At 51.1% G+C, this 18,671-nt stretch overlaps 3 protein-coding genes across 3 annotated transcripts; 1 reads left to right on the plus strand and 2 right to left on the minus strand.

Moving 5' to 3' along the window:
- Positions 1-118: 118 nt before the first annotated feature.
- On the minus strand, positions 119-1,485 carry MRPL53 (mitochondrial ribosomal protein L53). The gene is made up of 3 exons (XM_045549915.1): positions 1,285-1,485; positions 1,071-1,183; positions 119-969 (listed from the first exon to the last, which is right to left on the minus strand). The coding sequence occupies exons 1-3, from the start codon at positions 1,374-1,376 to the stop codon at positions 836-838; spliced, it is 339 nt and encodes a 112-aa protein (XP_045405871.1). The 5' UTR covers positions 1,377-1,485; the 3' UTR covers positions 119-835.
- Positions 1,486-1,630: 145 nt separating this feature from the next.
- CCDC142 (coiled-coil domain containing 142) lies at positions 1,631-8,896 on the minus strand. Its single transcript, XM_045549904.1, has 9 exons — positions 7,696-8,896; positions 7,336-7,422; positions 7,108-7,257; positions 6,857-6,987; positions 6,670-6,783; positions 3,548-3,662; positions 3,106-3,283; positions 2,783-2,982; positions 1,631-2,669 (listed from the first exon to the last, which is right to left on the minus strand). Exons 1-9 carry the CDS (start codon positions 8,756-8,758, stop codon positions 2,413-2,415), a joined length of 2,295 nt encoding a protein of 764 aa, XP_045405860.1. The 5' UTR covers positions 8,759-8,896; the 3' UTR covers positions 1,631-2,412.
- On the plus strand, positions 8,720-17,294 carry TTC31 (tetratricopeptide repeat domain 31). The gene is given in 14 exon segments (XM_045549910.1): positions 8,720-9,062; positions 9,218-9,306; positions 12,758-12,860; positions 12,981-13,189; positions 13,375-13,458; positions 13,840-13,896; positions 14,002-14,082; positions 14,190-14,384; positions 14,729-14,780; positions 14,865-14,955; positions 15,046-15,187; positions 15,403-15,504; positions 15,680-15,896; positions 15,899-17,294. Coding segments are annotated over 14 exon segments (1,542 nt in total). The 5' UTR covers positions 8,720-9,022; the 3' UTR covers positions 15,979-17,294.
- The last annotated feature ends 1,377 nt before the right edge of the window (positions 17,295-18,671 follow it).

An 18,671-nucleotide genomic window follows, 5' to 3' on the forward strand; every position in this document is an offset into this window, starting at 1 on the left:
CGGGCATGTGCCACCACACGTGGCTACATTTTTCTATGTATTTTTAGTTGTCCAGCTAATTTCTTTCTATTTTTAGTAGAGACGGGGTCTCACTCTTGCTCAGGCTTGGTCTGGAGCTCCTGAGCTCAAACAATCCGCCCGCCTCGGCCTCCCAGAGTGCTAGGATTACAGGCGTGAGCCACCACGCCCGGCCCTCAATTCTGTTTTAGACAAACAGTGTTCATGGGATTTGGAGGAAACCGGTAGTAGGTAACCTGACTATATGATTACAGCACATAAATTGGAATTAAGGAACATTCACTCCATTTTATACAATTAGGATGCCCGGGATTAGAATCAAACAGAAATATAGAGTTTAACCCCAGAAAAGGCAGTTCAAATTATGACAGAATATGAGATGCCTCAGAAAAAATAAAGAGAGAAGAAAAGGAAAATGAGGGTGGTACACCTCTATGGTTAAGAAAAAGGACCCAAGAGGGAGAGAGGTTTCACAAGTACAGGGTGAATTAAGAGTGGCAGATGCTACTGAGATAGAAAGATGAGGACTGAGATAACAACACTCAGCCTGTCAGTGGTTTTTTCTGCACAGGATTTGATAAATAAGAGTAAGAGGTACCTTGAGTAAGTGGTGGGGAGGCCAAATTCAAAAGGGTTAGGCAGTGAGTGATGGTAGAGAAAGTGACATAAATTCAAGTTCGTTCACACCCCTCGCAGTTTTTGTTTTGCATTCCGCAGCCCTTCAGATAGTGATTTGAATAACTAAGGCAAGCTCTTCTTAAAGAAGATAAGGGTCCTAGTCCAGGCTACAATCTGCTTGTTGGTATCTTCGGCGCTGTCAGCGGCCAGTATCAGCGCCCGGCTTGTCCCCACTCCCCGCCTCGCTCCTGGCCCGGATATGGGAGGCGAAGGCAGTGATCATTTCCTGAGCGGTGAGATGGGCGCCGCGCATAATCAGGCGATGTCCGTCTCCTGCGGGAGAAATAAACGAGTCAGGCACCGGAGGACTGCAGGGCTGAGAGGCGCACAGGTTGCCTGTTGCCCGCTCCCGCCCGTCTCCCCACCAAGCCCACCAAATAGCACGTCCACGCAGGGCTCGGAGCCGTCGTGCCTCACATCCGCAATTACAGAGCAGTTGAGATTGGTGGAGCGGACCTTCTCGCTGCTCACCGCCTGGAGAAAGGTTCTGTGGGGGGAAAAATGGCGTGAAAGACCGGCTGAGGGGGCCAAAGCCCAGGCGAAAGGAACGTGTGCCTCTCCCCGCTCCCACCCTCTTCCCCCTCGTACCTCGTGGATTCCACGTTGTTCTCGAAGGGGCAGAATTGAACCCGAACCTGCTTAACGGACCGGAGACCAAGCCGAGCCAAGGCGGAGGCCATGATTACCTCTGCCCCGGAAGGACTCACTCGGGCGGAAGTGCAACCTGTACGGCAGGCTGTGACTGCTGGGCTTGGCTTCCGCAGCCGGCTGTCCTCTGCGCTGTAGGACTTCCGGCTGTCAGCCACTGCGCGGGCCCTTAAACCCTCGCTCCGGGGCCCGAGGAGGAGGAAGGTCGGAAGGGACAGAGGTGGTTTCGGGACAACGCACGGAGGGGCCCAAAGTTATTGGTCATTAAATACTACCTATCATTATTAGTCCTCTTATACCACGGTTAAGACCATAAATAAATAGTACAAAAACCCCTTTGCACAAAAATATATCCGGTTTTTGCAGCCTCTTCCCTTCCCTATCTTGCTGTGCCCCATCTAGATTAACGTTATCTTAAGTCCTGGCCCCTTCCAAGGAGAGAGCACTACCCACAACAGGGATTATCCGCCTACCAGGAGGTAAACCCCATTCAGGTAACTGAAGTGTAAGCATGTCGAACACTGAGTAACCAAAGCTTAAACTGAAGGTCCTTACAGCCCAATATTCTCAAATGACTAAAAACAGTAATGGGGTGGGAAGTACAGGGTAATACAGCCCTTGGGACTGATTCAGAGGTAGAAAAGTCTATTCCACCTTATGATTTAACTGTTGCTTAATTAACTCTTTTTAGCCTGGCTCCTGGGACTTAATGAAAGTGGCATCTGGCCTCTCTGCTCTCTATTGCTTTTCCCTTTCCCTATCCCCTGAGATCTAACTCTCTAGCCCTTCTCCCACTTCCAGCCCTTAGATGCCTTCACTGATGGGGCTGAGCCTCCCAAGGATGCTGACCTTCAGCTTCCAGGCTGTGGTTTTGCTCTTTACTTTGGATTCTAGGTGCTGAGATCTGGGATTCGTAGCTTTAAGTCCAGGCTTTGTGTCACTTGTGGTTCTCAGGTTTGCTTTCTTTCAAGCTCCCAATTCTAGGATTCTTTAATATGCAGTTCTAAATGTCTGACTTTTCCAGCTAGAGGGGGAGTTCTGACTTTCTGGCTCCTGGTCCCAGGCTCCTTAAGATTCAGGACTGGTCCCCAAGCAGGAAAGAAAAGGCAGGTGCCAGCTGGGGCGCTGATGCTGCCTCAGGGCAAGCCATGCCTGCTGATTTCCCACCAGGTAAACTTCAGGGCTAGGTCCTCCTCCCCTCAGTGTGCTTAGCAGCTGAGCTGTCTGGGCTGGGGATGTTCCAGGCTGGAGGGGTGTCTCCAAGTTCTCCAGGCTGTTGAGGCTGCTGCTGGGAAATTCTGTGGTCTGGATCTCATTACAAGCACCTGGTAAGGCAGGAGTGGAAGGTAGGTGGCCCATGGGGATATGCTGAAGCCAGATCAATGGTGAGGATGGGGTGTGGGTCACACAAAGCAGTGAGGGAGGGGGAGTGACTCACAGCAACAGGGGGGCCTCCTGTGGACTTGAGACTTGGGCAGGGGCTGCTGCAACAGGCACAGCAGGGCCCCATCCAATTGCTGGAAGATGCTGAGCATAAGCAGAGTCTGGCGAAGATCTGGGGACAGGCCCCACTGCTCTTCTTCCAGTAACTCCCTGACCACTCCAAAGTCTCGTCTGAGCTGTAGTGCCCCCTGCAGGCTGAAGGCCGAGGTACAATGTAGCCACTTGACCCTCCTGCCTCTTGAAACTGCCCTGCCCCACCTATCCCCTCCCTTTCCCAGTTCCATTCATCCCCCTGCCACTGCTGCCTTTTCTCCCCACCTGAACCGGATCCCATGGGTGAGGATGTGGTCAAGCCAGGCACCTAGGATGGCTGTCAGAGCCTGACTGAGGGCAGGAGCCTGGGCTTCAGGTGGCAATCCCTGCAATCCCTGCAACACAGGCTCCAGTATGGTGCGGACTACTAATCCAGCATACTCACTAGGAACACGGGGAAGTTCTGGAGTGAGAGAAGAGAAAGAAAGGACAGGATATGAGGCTATGGAGATTCACTGAACCCTTAAATGGAGTGCTTGGGAGAATAGAGTAGGATTTTTTTTTTTCTTTTTTTTCCCCCGCCCCCCAGGAGGGTAGGATTTTGGAGGGAAGGGCACATAAAGTGAAGACAAGGATGGAGACAGTGGAGTGGAGCCAGAATCTGGAGGGGCTGGGACCCTATTACCCCCTTGGGGTCCTGGAAAAGGAAGCTGGGATGAGGAGTTACCAGGACAGAGACGAAGCCGCCAGTACCGACCCCGTGGCATGTGGATCTTGAAACCATGTATGGCTTGTTTGTGGCATTCTTGAGAAAAGAGACTTAGTGACTTTTCTGGGAGAAGCTGTGGGGATAAGGAGAAAGTAAAAAAGGCTGATCTGTTAGGGGCTTGTCAAATTATAACAATCCTCTAAATCTGAAATGTTTAACCTGGCATCCATAAAACCCCAGAATTGTGTGCATAATTGTGTAGGCCTGCCCTGGGCATTTTCTGAGGAGAGATGCCATAGCTTTCATTGGGTTTTGTAAGAGGTCTGGACGTGGACCCAAATTATGAACAATTGCCCTGGGATTACCCTGCTCTCCCCAGCTTGGTTCAGAGAATGGAAAATCCTTGAGGTCAATTTTATTCTATAGGAATTTTAAATAGGAAAAAAAGAGACTACCTCCCTTCCTCCCACCCCCAAATACCACCAGTATTCAAAAAGCACATGCCAGAGAGCAGAGAGTGGCTCTGCATGATCTGAAGCTGGGCAGAGGCTGAGGGAGGAAAGGAGAATTATAACAATTTTCTGCTTATCATCTAGGAAAGGAAGGCAGGAAGTATATGTAGATAAGAAGCAATGACAATTTTAACATTCTGAAATTCAAGAACCTTTGGAATGTCCTTACGTTGAATATTCTTGACAGCCCACTCCAGAGCAATATAAACCATAAAGCAAGAAAAGGCCTAAATGCTGGTTTTGTTTGTTTCTTTGGCTTGTTTAATAGGTTTTGTTTTTGGAGGCAGACAACACAGCAATAAAGAGGGTTTCTGCTCTACACCCCATCTTGGAGGAGATAAATGGGGTTAATGGCAGCAGTTCTATAAAGAAAAAAATGGATGCCAGGGAGCCTGAAGAGAGGAAAGGCCTGCAGGGCCAGAAAGGCCTGCAGGGCCAGGCATGGGGTGGGACCCATGTGGCTCCTGGCACATCTGACAACAGCCTAAATCCAGACTCTTCCTCTCTTCTCTAACAATCCTGAATCCCTTCTCCTTCCTTATTCGTGCCAAGGAAATTACCCTTTTGTCCATAAACATTTGTTAGGCACCTGTGTACTCAACACACTGAGGGAATACAAGCTATACAGTATGAGACAGTATCTTTCTCTCTCTCTCTCTCTCTTACTTTCACGTTAAGTCCAGCTGGGGAGAAAAGTCACAATGCCTGACTCTTCTTTGTCATCTTAGTACTGTATGTGCTGGGGCACCCAGAAGCCCAATAGTACAATCACCAGGCAGACAAGCAAGGCATGTAGAGTGCTCTGCACAGTGTTTGGTTCACTGTCCCTGTCCCTTTTGCTCTGTACTCACCTTAACTATTAAGAGCCAACCTTTCACCCTGCCCCTACAGCTAGATCAGATTTCCATCACCCTCTTCACTGTTCCCTTCTGCTCTTAAAGTGACTCCCCATCACTCATGAGACAAAGTCCAAATTCTTGGGGCTGGAGTTCAGTGCCCTCCACAATTTGATGTCAACTTGCTTCCTCCTCCATCCCCCCACCTCACCCTGACACAAACACATGGAAACTCTGCTCTGATCGGGCCATCTCTCTACTACTCCCTCAAAGATCTATGAACTGCCCACCTCCAATAACCCTGCTGCTCCTCTGAGGCTGCCCAGCCACAGGCCCTGTATGGAGCCTTCTGTAAACCCCATGCTCACCATGGCCTTCCCTTCTCAGGGCTCCCACGACCATCACTGTCTGCCCTCCTTATGATGAATCTGCTCTGAGGCATGCTGAGTTTAAGGAGACAGCAATAGACTGAGGTAGAAATGCCCAATAGGCAAATGCAGATGCTGGACAGAACTCTGGGAACCAAAAGGGAGTTTACAGCATCAAGACACTGGGTAAGCAGGAATGCAGAGAGAAAAGCAGAGTCAAGGACTGAACTCTACAGCCATGCTCCTATTCAGGGCAAAGAGGAGAAAATTGGACAAGAAGAAAAAACAAAAGAACAGATATCTTTCATAGTAGGGATAATGTGCAAAATGGGGAAAAATTAAAATAGAAGTATAATAGCTTTATTCATAAATATACAAGAAAAATCTTAAACAGCCAAGTATGGATGAAGGTTACCACTGTGAAAAAGCAATCTGGTGGGTGGGGGGGGCAATAGAGCACTATTTCTTCATTGCAAATCTTATAAAATACTATTCTATTTCCTTTTTAAACTATGGACATGCATTATTTTAATAAAAATATAAAACAAAAATTGAAGTTTTTTTTTTTTTTTTTTGACAGGGTCTTGCTGTCACCTGGGCTAGAGTCCAGTGGCATCATCATAGCTCATTACGTCAAACTTCTGAGTTCAAGCAATCCTCCTGCCTCAGCTTCCCACGTGGCTGGGACTACAGGCATGTGCCAACCACACCAGGCTACTTTTTTTGTTTTCTGAAGAGACAGGGGTCTCACTCTTGCTCAGGCTGGTCTCGAACTCCTGGCCTCAAGCGATCCTCCCACCTCAGCCTCCTAAAGTGCTAGAATTACAGGCATGAGCCACCACACCTGGCCAAAATTAAACTTTTAAAGAGCACAGAAACATACCGAAAACTGAACTGGTAAGTAAAGAGAAAGATGCAGTTATTTATCCTCTTTTTTTTTCTTTCTCTCTCTTTTTTTTTTTTTTGGCAAATAAAGGTCCAAACAAAGCTACTGATATGTTTTCCTTTATAGCAATAATCCAACTAATAAATGAAGAATGAAAGACAGACTTGGGATGTCACCCCTTTGCAGCCTCTAATGAAATAATGAATCTAGGCATGACCAGCTGTTAACATACAAAATGAGAGTCTGACATTATGGGGGTGGGAGGGATATACAGATGAAACAAAATTGACCATGAGTTGATAATTGTTAAAGGCTTAGTAATGAGCATATGGGGGTCCATTATACTTTTCTCTCTACAATTGTATATGTTTGAATTTTTCCATGGAAAAAAGTTAAAGAGAACAAAAAATGAACAGGGCAAGATAAATTTAGCAGAGATTCCAAGGAGATTCTAAGTGACTCAGATGTTCCACTTTCCTCCTTCCACAGTTGGCACAGAACAAGGTCTTAAACTGCCAGTCAGGGCCCCTGTTCTCACCTGGATCTGTTCAGTCAGCTTCTGGATCTCCAGGCCCAGCTGCTGCTCCACCTCCAGAGCTGAGCTTTCCTCTGAGGCCAGGCTAGACAGAGCTTCTGCCTCATCCAGTAGAAGCTTTGGGTGGAAACAGGGAGTGAGGGCTCAGCTCAGCCCATGCTGCTCCCCTCCCCACTCCCCAGCCACTCACAGGTAAGTCCTTTTGGATCAGGAGCAGAAAGGAACCTGGGGCCCATGTTGCCAGGTACTGCTGAGCTCTGCCCGACAACCAGAGCAAGGTAGTCTGCAGAGTACAGAGTCCCAGGGCGATGGGTGCAGGACCTGGGGATGGGAGAAGCAGAATATCTTAGGGGTCATGGAGTGGGCGGAGGCAGACTTCAGAACAGAGTGAAGGAAAAAGGGATATCCTCAACTGTTCTGTCCCCCAGCCCCTTGTCTCACCTGGAGACCGACAGACAATCAGTCCGGGCCTGGGCTCTCGAAGGGCATCCAAGAGAGGAGGAAAGAGCTGTTGCAAAAGTTCTGCAGTACACGAGGATGAGGGAAGGCTGCTCTGATCCCCAAGAGCTGATCCCAAGGCCTGGCAGAAACCTGAGGATGAGGGTATAGTCTAGTGGGGGGAAGGGCAACCTGGGACTTGTATCACCCCCAATGCCCCTTCTTTCTCACCTTGGTCCCAGCTCCAGATAAGAGACTGATGAAGTAGACTGTGACACAAATAAGTCAGCTCCTTCTCACACTCCTGAGGCAGGGATGCTAGTGAGAGAAATGACTGGAGCCTGAAAAGAAGGCCTCACTTTCCACAACCCCTGCCCACTCAATGATGGGGCAAGAGGGGAGGCTTCCTCCAAGACTCAAGACTGGCATGGGAAGCAGGGCTTTGCCTTGAAAGGCCAGAAACTATAGTCTAAACCCAGAGAGTATTCATTCTAAAGGGTTTTTTGCCGTCAAGCTGGCAGGTGAGGGAGCTGACTAGGGGGAGGGAAGAGACCCCAGCCTTCCCAAACGCCCACCCAGGCCATCACTCACCCTGACTCAGTGCCTGACTCAGTTGTTGTGCTGCTGCCCTGAGGTCCCTCCAGGGTCCCAGATTTAGGTCCAGACTCTGAGCGCAAGCTCCCCACAGCAGGGTCCAATATTGGCTCCACAGGGCTCCGGCCCCTCCAAGCCCCAGGCTACTGCTGGCTGAACCAACCACTTCCCCCACCAAGCCCAGCAGCCCTGGTAGCAGCTCCCGCTCCTCATGGCACCACATGCGGAGCTGGTCACGCAATCCCGATCTCCCCAACGCCTCATCCAGCCGACTTGCCACCTGGCAACCCCGCTCCCCTGTCAAGAGGCGGAGCACACGGGCAAGGGGGAAAGGACGCGCAGCCCCTGGGACGTGGCTCATGGCTTTTCCCTGCAGCCCGTGGTAGGCGGGAAGTGCCAGCAGCAGCTCGGCGAGTTGGGACGACAGGCGTGGGCTGGCGGGCGCCCGTCCCAGAGCGCGAAGCTGCATCTCGATGGCAGCATCCAGGCTCTGGGCAGCTAGTCCAATGGGGCGCGCCAGGAGTAGCGACTCCAGAGTCTCCCGAAAGCCGATTCGCAGGACTGCCCCTCCGGGAAGGTGAAGATGCAGGTCGCCGCACAGCTGGAGCAAAGAGCTAGGGTCGCAGGACGCTGAGCCGGGACTCGGGGTCTTCAGGAGGCGCACGGCCATCTGCAGGAGGCGGGCGCAGTCCCGGGCTCGGAGGAGCTGCTCTCGCTCTTGGTGCAGCCGCAGCAACACAGCCCGGAGACGCCTTAGCACGGGAGGGATCGGGCTGCCCGCTACGGGCTCTCCTCTCCAGTCAGCAGCATCAGCCTCGTGGTCCTCGCCTGCGTCCTCCAGCAACCATGGCTGCCCTCCTGGAGCTCCGCCGGTCCGCGGGTGCAGACAGGGGATGCTCCTGGCAACCGGTAGCCTTGGCCAGCCACCAGCCTCCCCGCGAAGAACGCCCGCCCGCCTTCCGTCCCGCGGCTCCTCCCCAGCGCCCCCGGGTTGCGCCCACAGCGGGGAAGCGGTAGCGAGCGGAGGCAGAAGGCCACCGGAGCGAGCCGCCTGGGCCATGGGGCGGCAGGTCCAGAACGAACCTAACGATTCCCACTTCCCGGCTCGCCCCAACGCTCGCCGTAGCCGGAACTCCGCCCCATGCCAAGAGCCGTCTTCTCTTCCCCCGGAGCCGCGGGGACCGTCGTGGACTCTCTGGCGCTCCGTAATGGAAGGCTTCAGCCCCTAACAAAGATGGCCGCTCACCCCGCCCTACCGCGCCCTTCCGCCGGTATCAAATACTAACTAGACTGTGTTTCACTTTCGGGTCACTTTCGGTTCTCCATGGCGCCGACTCCGAAGACTGCAGGGCGAATCAAGCTAGGTGAGCGGTCTGGCAAAACGGAAGGGAGGCAAGCCCCACTTGGGTCTGCCTGTGGTCTGAGCATCGTCAGGATTTAATGCTTCAGGCGGATGGCGGAGGGCTCTGGCCCATCCTTCCCGAGCCCCCTGACGCGGCACCGCCCTCCTTTCCTGTAGATTGCACTCTGCGGCCTGGCTGCCCGCTGGAGGTCGCTGCTGTCCCCAAACTCTGCAAGGAATTCGGTCCAGAGGACTACCGCGAAGAGGTAAAAGGGGCTCCCCGTTTCTCCCAGCTTTGCCCATCTTGGTCAAGCCCCTTTTCAATCAGCTGTTAGGAGACCCACTACCGGCGGCTCTGGGGGGTTGGGGAAAGCGCAGTCTCCGGCTCTGCCCCTGAGAATCAGGCAAGTGAGGGGCGGGGTCCGGAAGGACGATCCTGCTGTAATACCTGTTTGAAGTAGGCAGAATTGAGCAGGCAAGGGTTTCTGATTTGAGGATTGGAGAATGGGTACGAGTTCCTTGGGGAAAGATATTATAAGACAGAGGGGACAGTGTGAGCAAAGACACTAAAGCAAGGAAAAGTTAAGAGAACTTCAAAAAGGGAGACCAGAGTGGAAAGTTTGGTTGTAACAGTAAAAGATGGGGCGGGAGAGAAGGAAGCAAAGGGCTTGAAAGACCTGGGCTGGCACAGGGGTTTGAATGTCCTCAAGTAGGCAGTAAGGTTATTGACAGAGGGACAGGATCAGATTTGGGAGTATTGAGAAGCTATACTTCCAAATGCTTCTTGGGCATCCCTAGAACCTCAGACTCAGCAAGTCCAAAAATTAACTCATCATGTTTCCAAATTGGTTGCTTTTTCTCTAATCCCAATTTTGACAAATAATATAAACTTCTATTTAGTTGCTTAATTGAAAAATCTGAGAATCATTTTATAACCCTCCTTTTCCTTTACCTCACACATTTAGTCACTAAAATCTACTTCTGAAATGTCTCTTGATAGAAACCCCTCATTTCCATTTTTGCTCCTACTGCCATTCCCATAGTATAAGGAGTGCCACTGGCTGAACAGTTGTAATAGCCTGCTAACTAAACATTCCATGTAAGACTCATCTCTTTCCTCAGCACTATTTCATATGAGCGTTTCACTCCCATCACTGACAAGATAAAAGTCCACGCTCAGGCCAGGTGCAGTGGCTTATGCCTGTAGTCCAAACACTTTGGGGAGGCGCTGAGGCAGGAGGATCGCTTGAGCTCAGGAATTTGAGACCATCCTGGGCAACATAGCAAGATCCCTTCTCTACAAAAAAGTTTTAAAAATTAGCCAGGTGTGGTGGCACATGCCTATAGTCCCAGCTACTCAGGAAACTAAGGCAGGAGGATTGCTTGAGCCAAGGGATTCAAGGTTACAGGGAGCTATGATCATGCCACTGTACTTCAGCCCGGGCAACAGAGTGAGAGAGACCTTTTCTCTTTAAAAAAAAAAAAAAAAAAAAAAGATAATGTCCACACTCACTAGGTCACACAAGGTTATTCAAACACAGTTCCTGGCTCTGTCTCTACTACAGTAGCATTCTCACCAATCTCATTGTTCACTCAACACACACCTACTGAACACCAACTGTGTGCCAGACACCTGTAGGTACTAGAAAGGCAGCAGTAAACCAAACAGGCAAAAATTCTTCTATTCAATGAATTAGAAGTATCTAGTGGAGGCAGCCAGTCCAAAAAAAAAACAAAAAACAAAAAACAACAATATAGTATGTCAAATATGAGAAGTGCCAAGAAAAGCAAGAAGGAGGATAAGGAGTGCTGAATGGAGTTGGGAGGTTTCTTCTTTTAAAAGGAGTGGTCAGAGAGAAGGCCTCCCTGAGAAGGTGACATTTAAGCAGAGATCTAAAGGGGACAAAGGAGTGAGCCAATCACTGGGGGAAGAGCATTCTAGGCAGAGGAAATAACAAACGCAGAAGCCCTGAGATGGGAGCACATTTGGTATGTTGTAGGAACTTGAAAGGATGCCACTATGGCTGGAGAAGGGTGACAAGAAGGTGGGAGAAAATTCACGAAGATATTAGGGGACCAGATCATGTTTGGCCATGTAGTGAATTGAGAGAGCAGCATAGACTGTGTTTTGGGGAGAGGTAGCAGAAGGTCAAGGAAGTCTTTTTTTTTTTTTTTCCTAAGATGGCTGGACTGGTCTGAGTAAGAGGAGAGAAGTTGAAGATAAAGGAAAGACAGTATATATTTGAGCGGCACATCCTGAGAGGCTGCCCAAGATGGGGCTCAGAGCATGCATTATTTATGCGTAAGGAAGTTGAAACAAACTCAGCAGAAATTGAATTTAAGAATAAGACTGATGAAAGTGCCCAGCAGTGTAAATGAAGATGCTGTTGAGTTAGGACTACTCCTGAGGGGAGCCCTGGATCTAAAATTGTTTAGAAAGTTGAATATATTTTTCAGTAATCTGAAGTCCTACCTACACATTATTTTGGCACCCTGGAGTTTCTAAGTTTGTGGCTTCTAACTCAACAAGTCCAAAAGTTAATTGGCTACAAAATTTATCAGTCAGTCCTGCTCTGGTTAGGCCTGATTAGGCCACACAGGGACATGATGTTTCCTATCCTCCAAAGCTTATACTCACTGAGAAATGGCTCTCATCAGAAGCAAAGAATGTGTGGGCCAGGACTTGAAGAGTCTTGCCTCATTTTCTGAATGAGGATGGGGTCCAAAGAGGTTAAACAACTTGTTGAAAATCAAACAGCCAGGCAGTGGCAGAGTCAAAACTCAGATGCAAGTGGCTCCACTCCAGCACTATGCACTTTCCAGTTCCATGCTGACTTGCCAGTTAAGAGAACAATAAGAAGCAATGAACAGGAAGGTTCTGAATTGTATAACACAGACTCTGTGGGTACCGCTTGGTTGAGAGGAGGCAGAGATAACTGAAGATGAAAGGGTCTGGGAAGGCTTTGAGGGGAGATGGAATTTGAACTGGACCTTGAAGATGAGACAAGATGTGAGAAAGAGGTGCAGAGCCCAGTGGGATTGGAGGACAGCTGGGGTAAGGCCCCAAGGCTGGAGGGAGAATGGCAGCTAATCAGAGGAGGATTACAAGGGAGAGTTGGAAATGTCAGCCAGGGAGCTTTTTGGAAGGCTCCAAATCCTAGGCTGAGGAGCTAGATGCAGCCCTGCACATGGCCCTGGCAGTAGGGGATTACTGGAAGTTTTTGAATAAAGGAGTAATTTCTGAGAGCTTGGTTTTAGGGAGAAAAAGATGAAGTGCAGGGGAAAGGCCAGCCAGGAGCTGCTGTACTTGTTTAGGTGTGAGGTAGCTTCAGGGTGGGTTATACGGGGCCATTCAAACTGCAAGATAGGACAGGGACCTAACTGGAAGAGCAGGTAAGAGGGCTCCATTCCAGGGGCCTCTGTGTGGCTGACCTAGTGGCAGGTCAAGGGGAGATGACCTGGATGGTGGAGAAGACTGGGCTGAAAGCCACCCTCAACCCTTGGGAAGGCAAAAGAGCACTGAAGGGAGGTGATATACCATAGAAGCCGGGGCAGCATGTTTTGAGGTGCTGAGCAAGGAGAGGTCAGAGCCAGTGAGAGTCTGTGGCCTAGGTGGCTGGTTTGTGGCTGCCATGGTGGAGAGGTCAAGCCGGCCAAGCCCTTGCTCTCTCCCAGAGTGCCCCCCAACACCAGCCTCCCCTCCCCTCCCCCTCCCAGGACATAGAGGATTTTCTTCAACGGCTTGTGGAGAGTGATCCCCAGGGCCTGCACCGGATCCGTGTGGATGGGAGCAGCGGGCGGCTGCAGCTGTGGCACCATGGTGGGGAGTGCAGGGGCTGGGCCCAGGGATTGAGGCTGGTACCCTGGGAGGGGCTGACCCTCAGATGCTCCTCTCTCTCATGTTTCTTTTTCTTTCCTGTCTCTTTTTCCCTCCTGACAGATTACCTCCTGGACCATTTCAGTGATGAGGGGAAAACAACTGGACAGAGTGACAGGGGCAAGGGGGCTGAGGACCTGGGCACCTACTGTGGTTTCCACAGGTCCTTCCTATACCCTCCCCAAGGGCCTGAGCCCTGCCGTCAAAGCCCCCCTGCCTCAGACAGCCTGCTTCAGGTGGCCCTGCCCCAGAAGCTCCTGGTGACTGAAGAGGTGAGACTCTTAGGAACAGGCTTCATAGTCCCCTAGGTTCTTTCAGTTCCCGTATTCCCATGTTTATGTTCTCCCCTAACCTGTACCTTTCAAGATCCTTCTATACTGCTTGCCCCCTTTTGTGTTTGCTCTCATTGTCCCTGTCTGTCTTTCCCTTTTCCTGTCACCTACTCTTCCTCCTCCAGGAAGCCAACCGCCTGGCAGAGGAGCTGGTGGCTGAGGAGGAGCGGATGAAACAGAAAGCAGAGAAAAAACGACTCAAGAAGAAGGTGGCTGGAGGGTGGAGGGAGGGGAGCCCAGAGGGATTTGGGGGAGGGAAAGAGGAAGCTTTGTGAGAACAGGAGGCCTGCAGTGGATCCTCTTGCCAGGAGGGCCCAAGGGGTCAGGAACTCGGGGTTCTCTTGAGGCCATCTGGGGCAGTGATTCTGGAATCCTTCTAGAATCTTGGGTTGGAATCTATCACTTTCTTACTGTGAGGTCTCTGGCTGGTACCTCCCTTGTCTGCTTTTTCACTTGTAAAATAAAGATATTAATAAGTGCCTAATTCATAGAGCTGCAGGGATTAAATGAGACAGCACATGCAAAACTCATACCCAAGAACATGGTATATAGTAAGTGCTCAGAATACATCATTATCATCATTATTGCAGCGTCAAAAGGAACGAAAGCGACAGGAACGCTTGGAGCAGGACTATGGGGAGCCCAAGGTGAGTATCTACAGGCAGGTACTAAGAGCACCAAGTGCCAGGAAGGTGGGCTAAGAAGGCAGCTCATGGTGATCCCAACTCTGTACCCGTCTACCTTTTCTCCAGGCCAGGGCTACCACAGATGGGGATGAGAGCACCCCATCCAGCCCTGGGGACCCAGCTCCGGGTCAGTGTAGTGAGGAAGAGGTGAGAGCCCCCTTCCTTCCCTTCTTGGTCTCTACTCACCATCTCCTCCTCCTACTCCAGGATGTACTTCATCCCACTCCCTCCCTAACTTTCCCTTTTGCCCACAGGACTCACTGGATCTATCTAGCACTTTCGTGTCACTGGCTTTGCGCAAGGTTGGGGATTGGGCCCCCAGTACCCGCAGAGAGAAGACACTAAGCCAGAAGCCCCAAGGCAGGGGCCCAGGCCCCCAGGAGAAGACAGATCAAGAGGAAGGGAACCTTCCAAGAGAGGAGAGGCCCAGGCAGAGTCCTAAGCCACAGGTGAGGTAGGCAGAAGAACCTGGTTCAACTAGAACCAGTGGAAGGAGCACCAGAAGGCACTGGGAAGGCACTGGGAAGGCACAGGATCTAAGGGTTGAGGGGTGTGTCCAGTAGGAGTTTTCAGGCCCTAGGGTCAAGAGACCTGGGGTTAGGTTCCATCACTTCACCATGACCCTCGGTAGTTCCCTGTCTAGGAAGACAGGGCTGATACCATCCTCCAGGGCTGCCGTGAGAATTACATGAGTTGGGTGATGCTAATTGCAATGTTATCTGTTTGAACAAATGAGAAGGATTTGGGGAAGCTGAGGCCTTGAAGCCTGCTTGACTCTGCTCTCCATCCCTAGGCATCTCCAGGACTGCTGGCAGCTGCCTTACAGCGGAGCCAGGAACTGGCAAGTGAGATCCTTTCTCTCTCCCTCCTTACCCCACGCTCCCTGGGACAGCCCCATCTGAACCTTCCCACCTGGCTCTTCTTTCCAGAGTTGGGCACCAGCTTTGCTCAAAATGGTTTCTACCAGGAGGCTGTGGTCCTCTTCACCCAGGCCATGAAGCTCAACCCTCAAGACCACCGGTAGGTGGGTGTTTGGCCACTGTGCTAAAAGGTCAGGGCAAGGCAAGGTGTTGAGGACTCCGACCTTTGGCCACCTTCTGTCTTTATCAGGTTATTTGGAAATCGTTCCTTCTGCCATGAGCGTCTGAGTCAGCCAGTACGGGCCCTGGCTGATGCCCAGGTGGCCCTTACCCTAAGGCCTGGTTGGCCCCGGGGCCTCTTTCGCCTGGGAAAGGCCTTGATGGGACTACAGGTAATGGGTCTGAGGCTGGACACAGAGGAGAGATTTGGGTGGGATGGGGTGGGGAGTGGGTCTACACCAGCGTTTTCTAGATGAGCTCCTAGTACCACAATGTCACAATGGTAGTGGTACAGGAGCAGGGCCAGTTTGGGAAAGGGGGATGTTTTAAGCTTCTTGACCCCTCTGGCACCTACACTTTCCTCTCTCTAATCCCTCTGAAACCAAAGCGCTTTGAAGAGGCAGCTGCTATATTCCAAGAGACACTGAGAGGTGGGCCCCAGCCTGACGCGGCCCGGGAGCTCCACTCATGCCTCCTTCAGCTCACTCTGGTAAGGGAGCCAGGCCCCTCTCCTGCTGAGGGCATTGGGAGAGCGGGCTGGGACAGCAGTGCTAAGCAGCACTACCTCCTGCCTTGGAAGGGTAGGGGGCAGGAATGGGTGGGATAAGGGGCCTGAATGGTACGGCTTAGAAGGAGCATCAGGTGCCCCCTCTCTCCCTTCTCAGCAGGATCAGCGAGGAGGAATCTGTGTACCACCTCTGTCGACTGGAGTCCCCCAGCCACTTTCCCATGCTGAGCTGGGAGCCTCAGGCCTGCTCCCCATAAGTCGCCCTCCAAGCACTGCTCCAGGGGTCCCTGGCCATCTGTCTCCACCCTTGCATTATCTCCCATGTCACCTGAGCCACCCCACTGGGCCCTTCCCCCAGACTCACAGTAGAAGACCCTGCCTCTCCATCTCCAGGACCCTTCAAAGGGCTGGGGCGTCCTGGGACTTGGGCCCCAGCACCTACCTCAGGCCAGATGAGGGAGGACCTGTCCCTCATAGGGCAAGGCCATGTGTACATCCCAAAGGGATGGGGACACTGTGGTGAAGTTCACTGCATATTTTGAGACCTAGTACTCCAAATCCATAGTTGAGGATACCCCTGGCAGTCATTCCTCTTGCCATGGAGAACCTTCTTGGAGAGAAAGGAGCCCCACATCCACTGAAACATCCTCTCTTTGGTTTTCAAGCAGGTGGCTTCTGCAGGCAGTAAGGAAAAAATAAAATCCACCAAGGCTTAAGAAGAGAACTACAGAAGTCCAGGTTTTTAGATGATAGCAGAGCCAGCAGGAAGGCACCCAGGGCTTGCTCTGCCTTTTGGCCCTTGAGGACTCATTCACATCTAGAACTCTGTGCTCAGGAATGGGGTTATGGTGATGAGGCCTGCATCCCCGCTTTCAGCTTGATGGATGCTCCACTATTCCTGAGCCCCGTTCTTGCTCTGTTTTCTCTAGACACAGTGCCCAGTTTGCTCCTCCTGCCCTGTTTCCTGTCCACACTGCTGTGCACACTCTGACCTCTCCTTTATCCAGTGGTCTGATGCTCACCCACTAGAGGATTCACCAAGGGTTTGCATTTGGGAAGTCTCTTATCAGCTCCTGCCTGCAGCTGGCAAGGCCACTTCACACTCTCAACGACTGGCTCTCCCGCTGAATGGGGCCTTGGCAGGCACCCAGGCTGCTGCCACCTTGGCCACTCTCTTTCTCCACCCCAGCACTGGGCATTGTAATCAGCCTTTCCATGTGAATTGACTCAGTTTTTCCACCAAGGGTCACTGCCCCAAAGGAGGCTGTAATTCTCTACTTCCTATGTAAGAATCGTGATCTTTTGATTTCCCCTCTAAGATCCTGGCAGGTCCCCCTGGCTGGTTCCTCCCTATCCTGCCTGGGACTCTCAGCCCATTTAAGTCTGGATCTGCAGGGGACTTTAAGCCCCCCTTCCATGCCGTTCTCAGACAAACCATTCATCTAGCTGCCCTATGGGTCCTGCTCAATACTATTCACACCTGGAGAGAGGAGGTGTTGAAACATCTCTTTATGTAGGACTTTTCCAAATGTTTTTATTGTTTATGGTTTAGGCCCCTTAAATACCGCGTAGCAGGATGAAGTCTGTCATTACTAACTGGATCACCCTGGACAGGTCTGTCAACATCTGAGCCTCAGTTCCCTCATCTGTAAAAATGGGGGTAATCCCTACCTCACAGGGCTGTTGTGAGGATTGAAAGAGAATGTGTGAGAAAATGCCTATTAAGTGCCTGGTACATAGTGGGTGCTAAATAAACCAATTTTTATTTGCAACTGTCCTACGTATTCATGCTTCCCATAGTGGGAAGAGAGGAGTATGAGTAAACTGCTGCTTAAATCCACAGAAGCCATCGTTCCTGGGACTGTTGTTCTCAAGTGTGGTCTCCGGAGCAGCAGCAGCAGCATCACCCAGGAACTTGTTATAAATGCAACTTCTCAGGCCACACCCCTGCCCTTCTAAGTCAGAAACTGTGGGAGTGGGGCCAGCAATTTGTGCTTCAATAAGTCCCCAAGGTGATCCTGATGGATACTGTTCTAGGGCCTAGCAGAGCAGACACCCATCTAGAGGCCATTTTGGTGGGACAGGTTTGAGTTTTGTTATCCAAGGCTTGAGTACAAGAGGTGGCAGTGCTAGCTGGGCTAGAATTTAGGAAACCTCAGTGGAGGGGGATTATGGTTCAGAGCCAATTAACTTGACTGGAGCCTACCTTCCTAAGTAGAATTATTTGCCCTGGGAGTTCTTTGCACATCCCTGGTTGGGGAGTGGGCTGGGGGAGAGGTGGTTGTGTTTGTTTAAGGGATGAGTATATTATAGTGGCTCTATAAGAGGCCTGCCCAACTGGCCTTCCTGTTCTTTGGAGGAGGGAACCTGTGTGCTTTGGGGACTTCCCTAGGGCTCCTGGCCCCTGAAAGAATGGCTACTACTGTGTGGCTGAGCTAGCTCCTTGCTATTCTATCTTCTCAGATAAATGTTCCCTCCCCAGCACCTCTTAGCCTATCCTGGACTCGAATCTTCTCTAAGAGCCATGTGACTCCTCACACCTTGCCCCTACTCTGCCCCACTCCCACCACTCCTAATGGATAGGGTTCTGACCCAACTGCCTGAGTTCCAAGTCCCCAGGACTGGAAAGTACCATGATCAACCATCCTGGTTTTCCTGGGATGGAGGGATGACCCGGGGTGTGGGACTTTCAGTGCTAAACCTGGGAAAGTGCTGGGCAAACAGGAAAGAGCTGATCACCCTACTGGAAAGTTTCCAGAAAGGCAATCTATAGAAGGTGTGAAGGGAATAAGGGAGGGCCCCCAACAGGAGCCAGAGGTGGCCTGTTTGTTGTGTATGTGTATTGAAGGGGCAATGCAGTTGTAAAGAATATTTTTTGTACATAATGGTTGACAGATTCTTAGTTCTATACCAATGGTCATTGTCTACTTCTGTTCATGATGCTATTTTTCTTCCAGGTTCCAGGTTTGCTAGGTTGTTACTGACTCATGCAATCCTCAGTTACTGAGGGATCACACTGATTACTCTTCTTCGACCACCTCCCTGCCCCACCCCCAAGTCTGGCCCTGAATTCTCTCTGCTCTTTTGCAGTGGCCAGAGATATATTCCCTTCCTTGGATCTCTGTCAGTTTATGCCCACCCCCTGCATG

The sequence above is a fragment of the Lemur catta genome, chromosome 4 (assembly GCF_020740605.2).
Source record: "Lemur catta isolate mLemCat1 chromosome 4, mLemCat1.pri, whole genome shotgun sequence".
NCBI lineage: Eukaryota > Metazoa > Chordata > Mammalia > Primates > Lemuridae > Lemur > Lemur catta.

What these genes read in the sequence shown, in the direction of transcription:
- MRPL53 (XM_045549915.1), bottom strand. Translation starts at nt 1,376, where the DNA reads ATGGCCTCCGCCTTGGCTCGGCTTGGTCTCCGGTCCGTTAAGCAGGTT. An exon ending in AACAACGTGGAATCCACGAG is followed by an intron (nt 1,184 to 1,284) that starts GTACGAGGGGGA and finishes TTCCCCCCACAG; the next exon opens with AACCTTTCTCCAGGCGGTGA. An exon ending in CTGCGTGGACGTGCTATTTG is followed by an intron (nt 970 to 1,070) that starts GTGGGCTTGGTG and finishes TTTCTCCCGCAG; the next exon opens with GAGACGGACATCGCCTGATT.
- CCDC142 (XM_045549904.1), bottom strand. Translation starts at nt 8,758, where the DNA reads ATGGCCCAGGCGGCTCGCTCCGGTGGCCTTCTGCCTCCGCTCGCTACC. An exon ending in GAGTCAGGCACTGAGTCAGG is followed by an intron (nt 7,423 to 7,695) that starts GTGAGTGATGGC and finishes TTCTCTCACTAG; the next exon opens with CATCCCTGCCTCAGGAGTGT. An exon ending in GATTGTCTGTCGGTCTCCAG is followed by an intron (nt 6,988 to 7,107) that starts GTGAGACAAGGG and finishes TCCCATCCCCAG; the next exon opens with GTCCTGCACCCATCGCCCTG.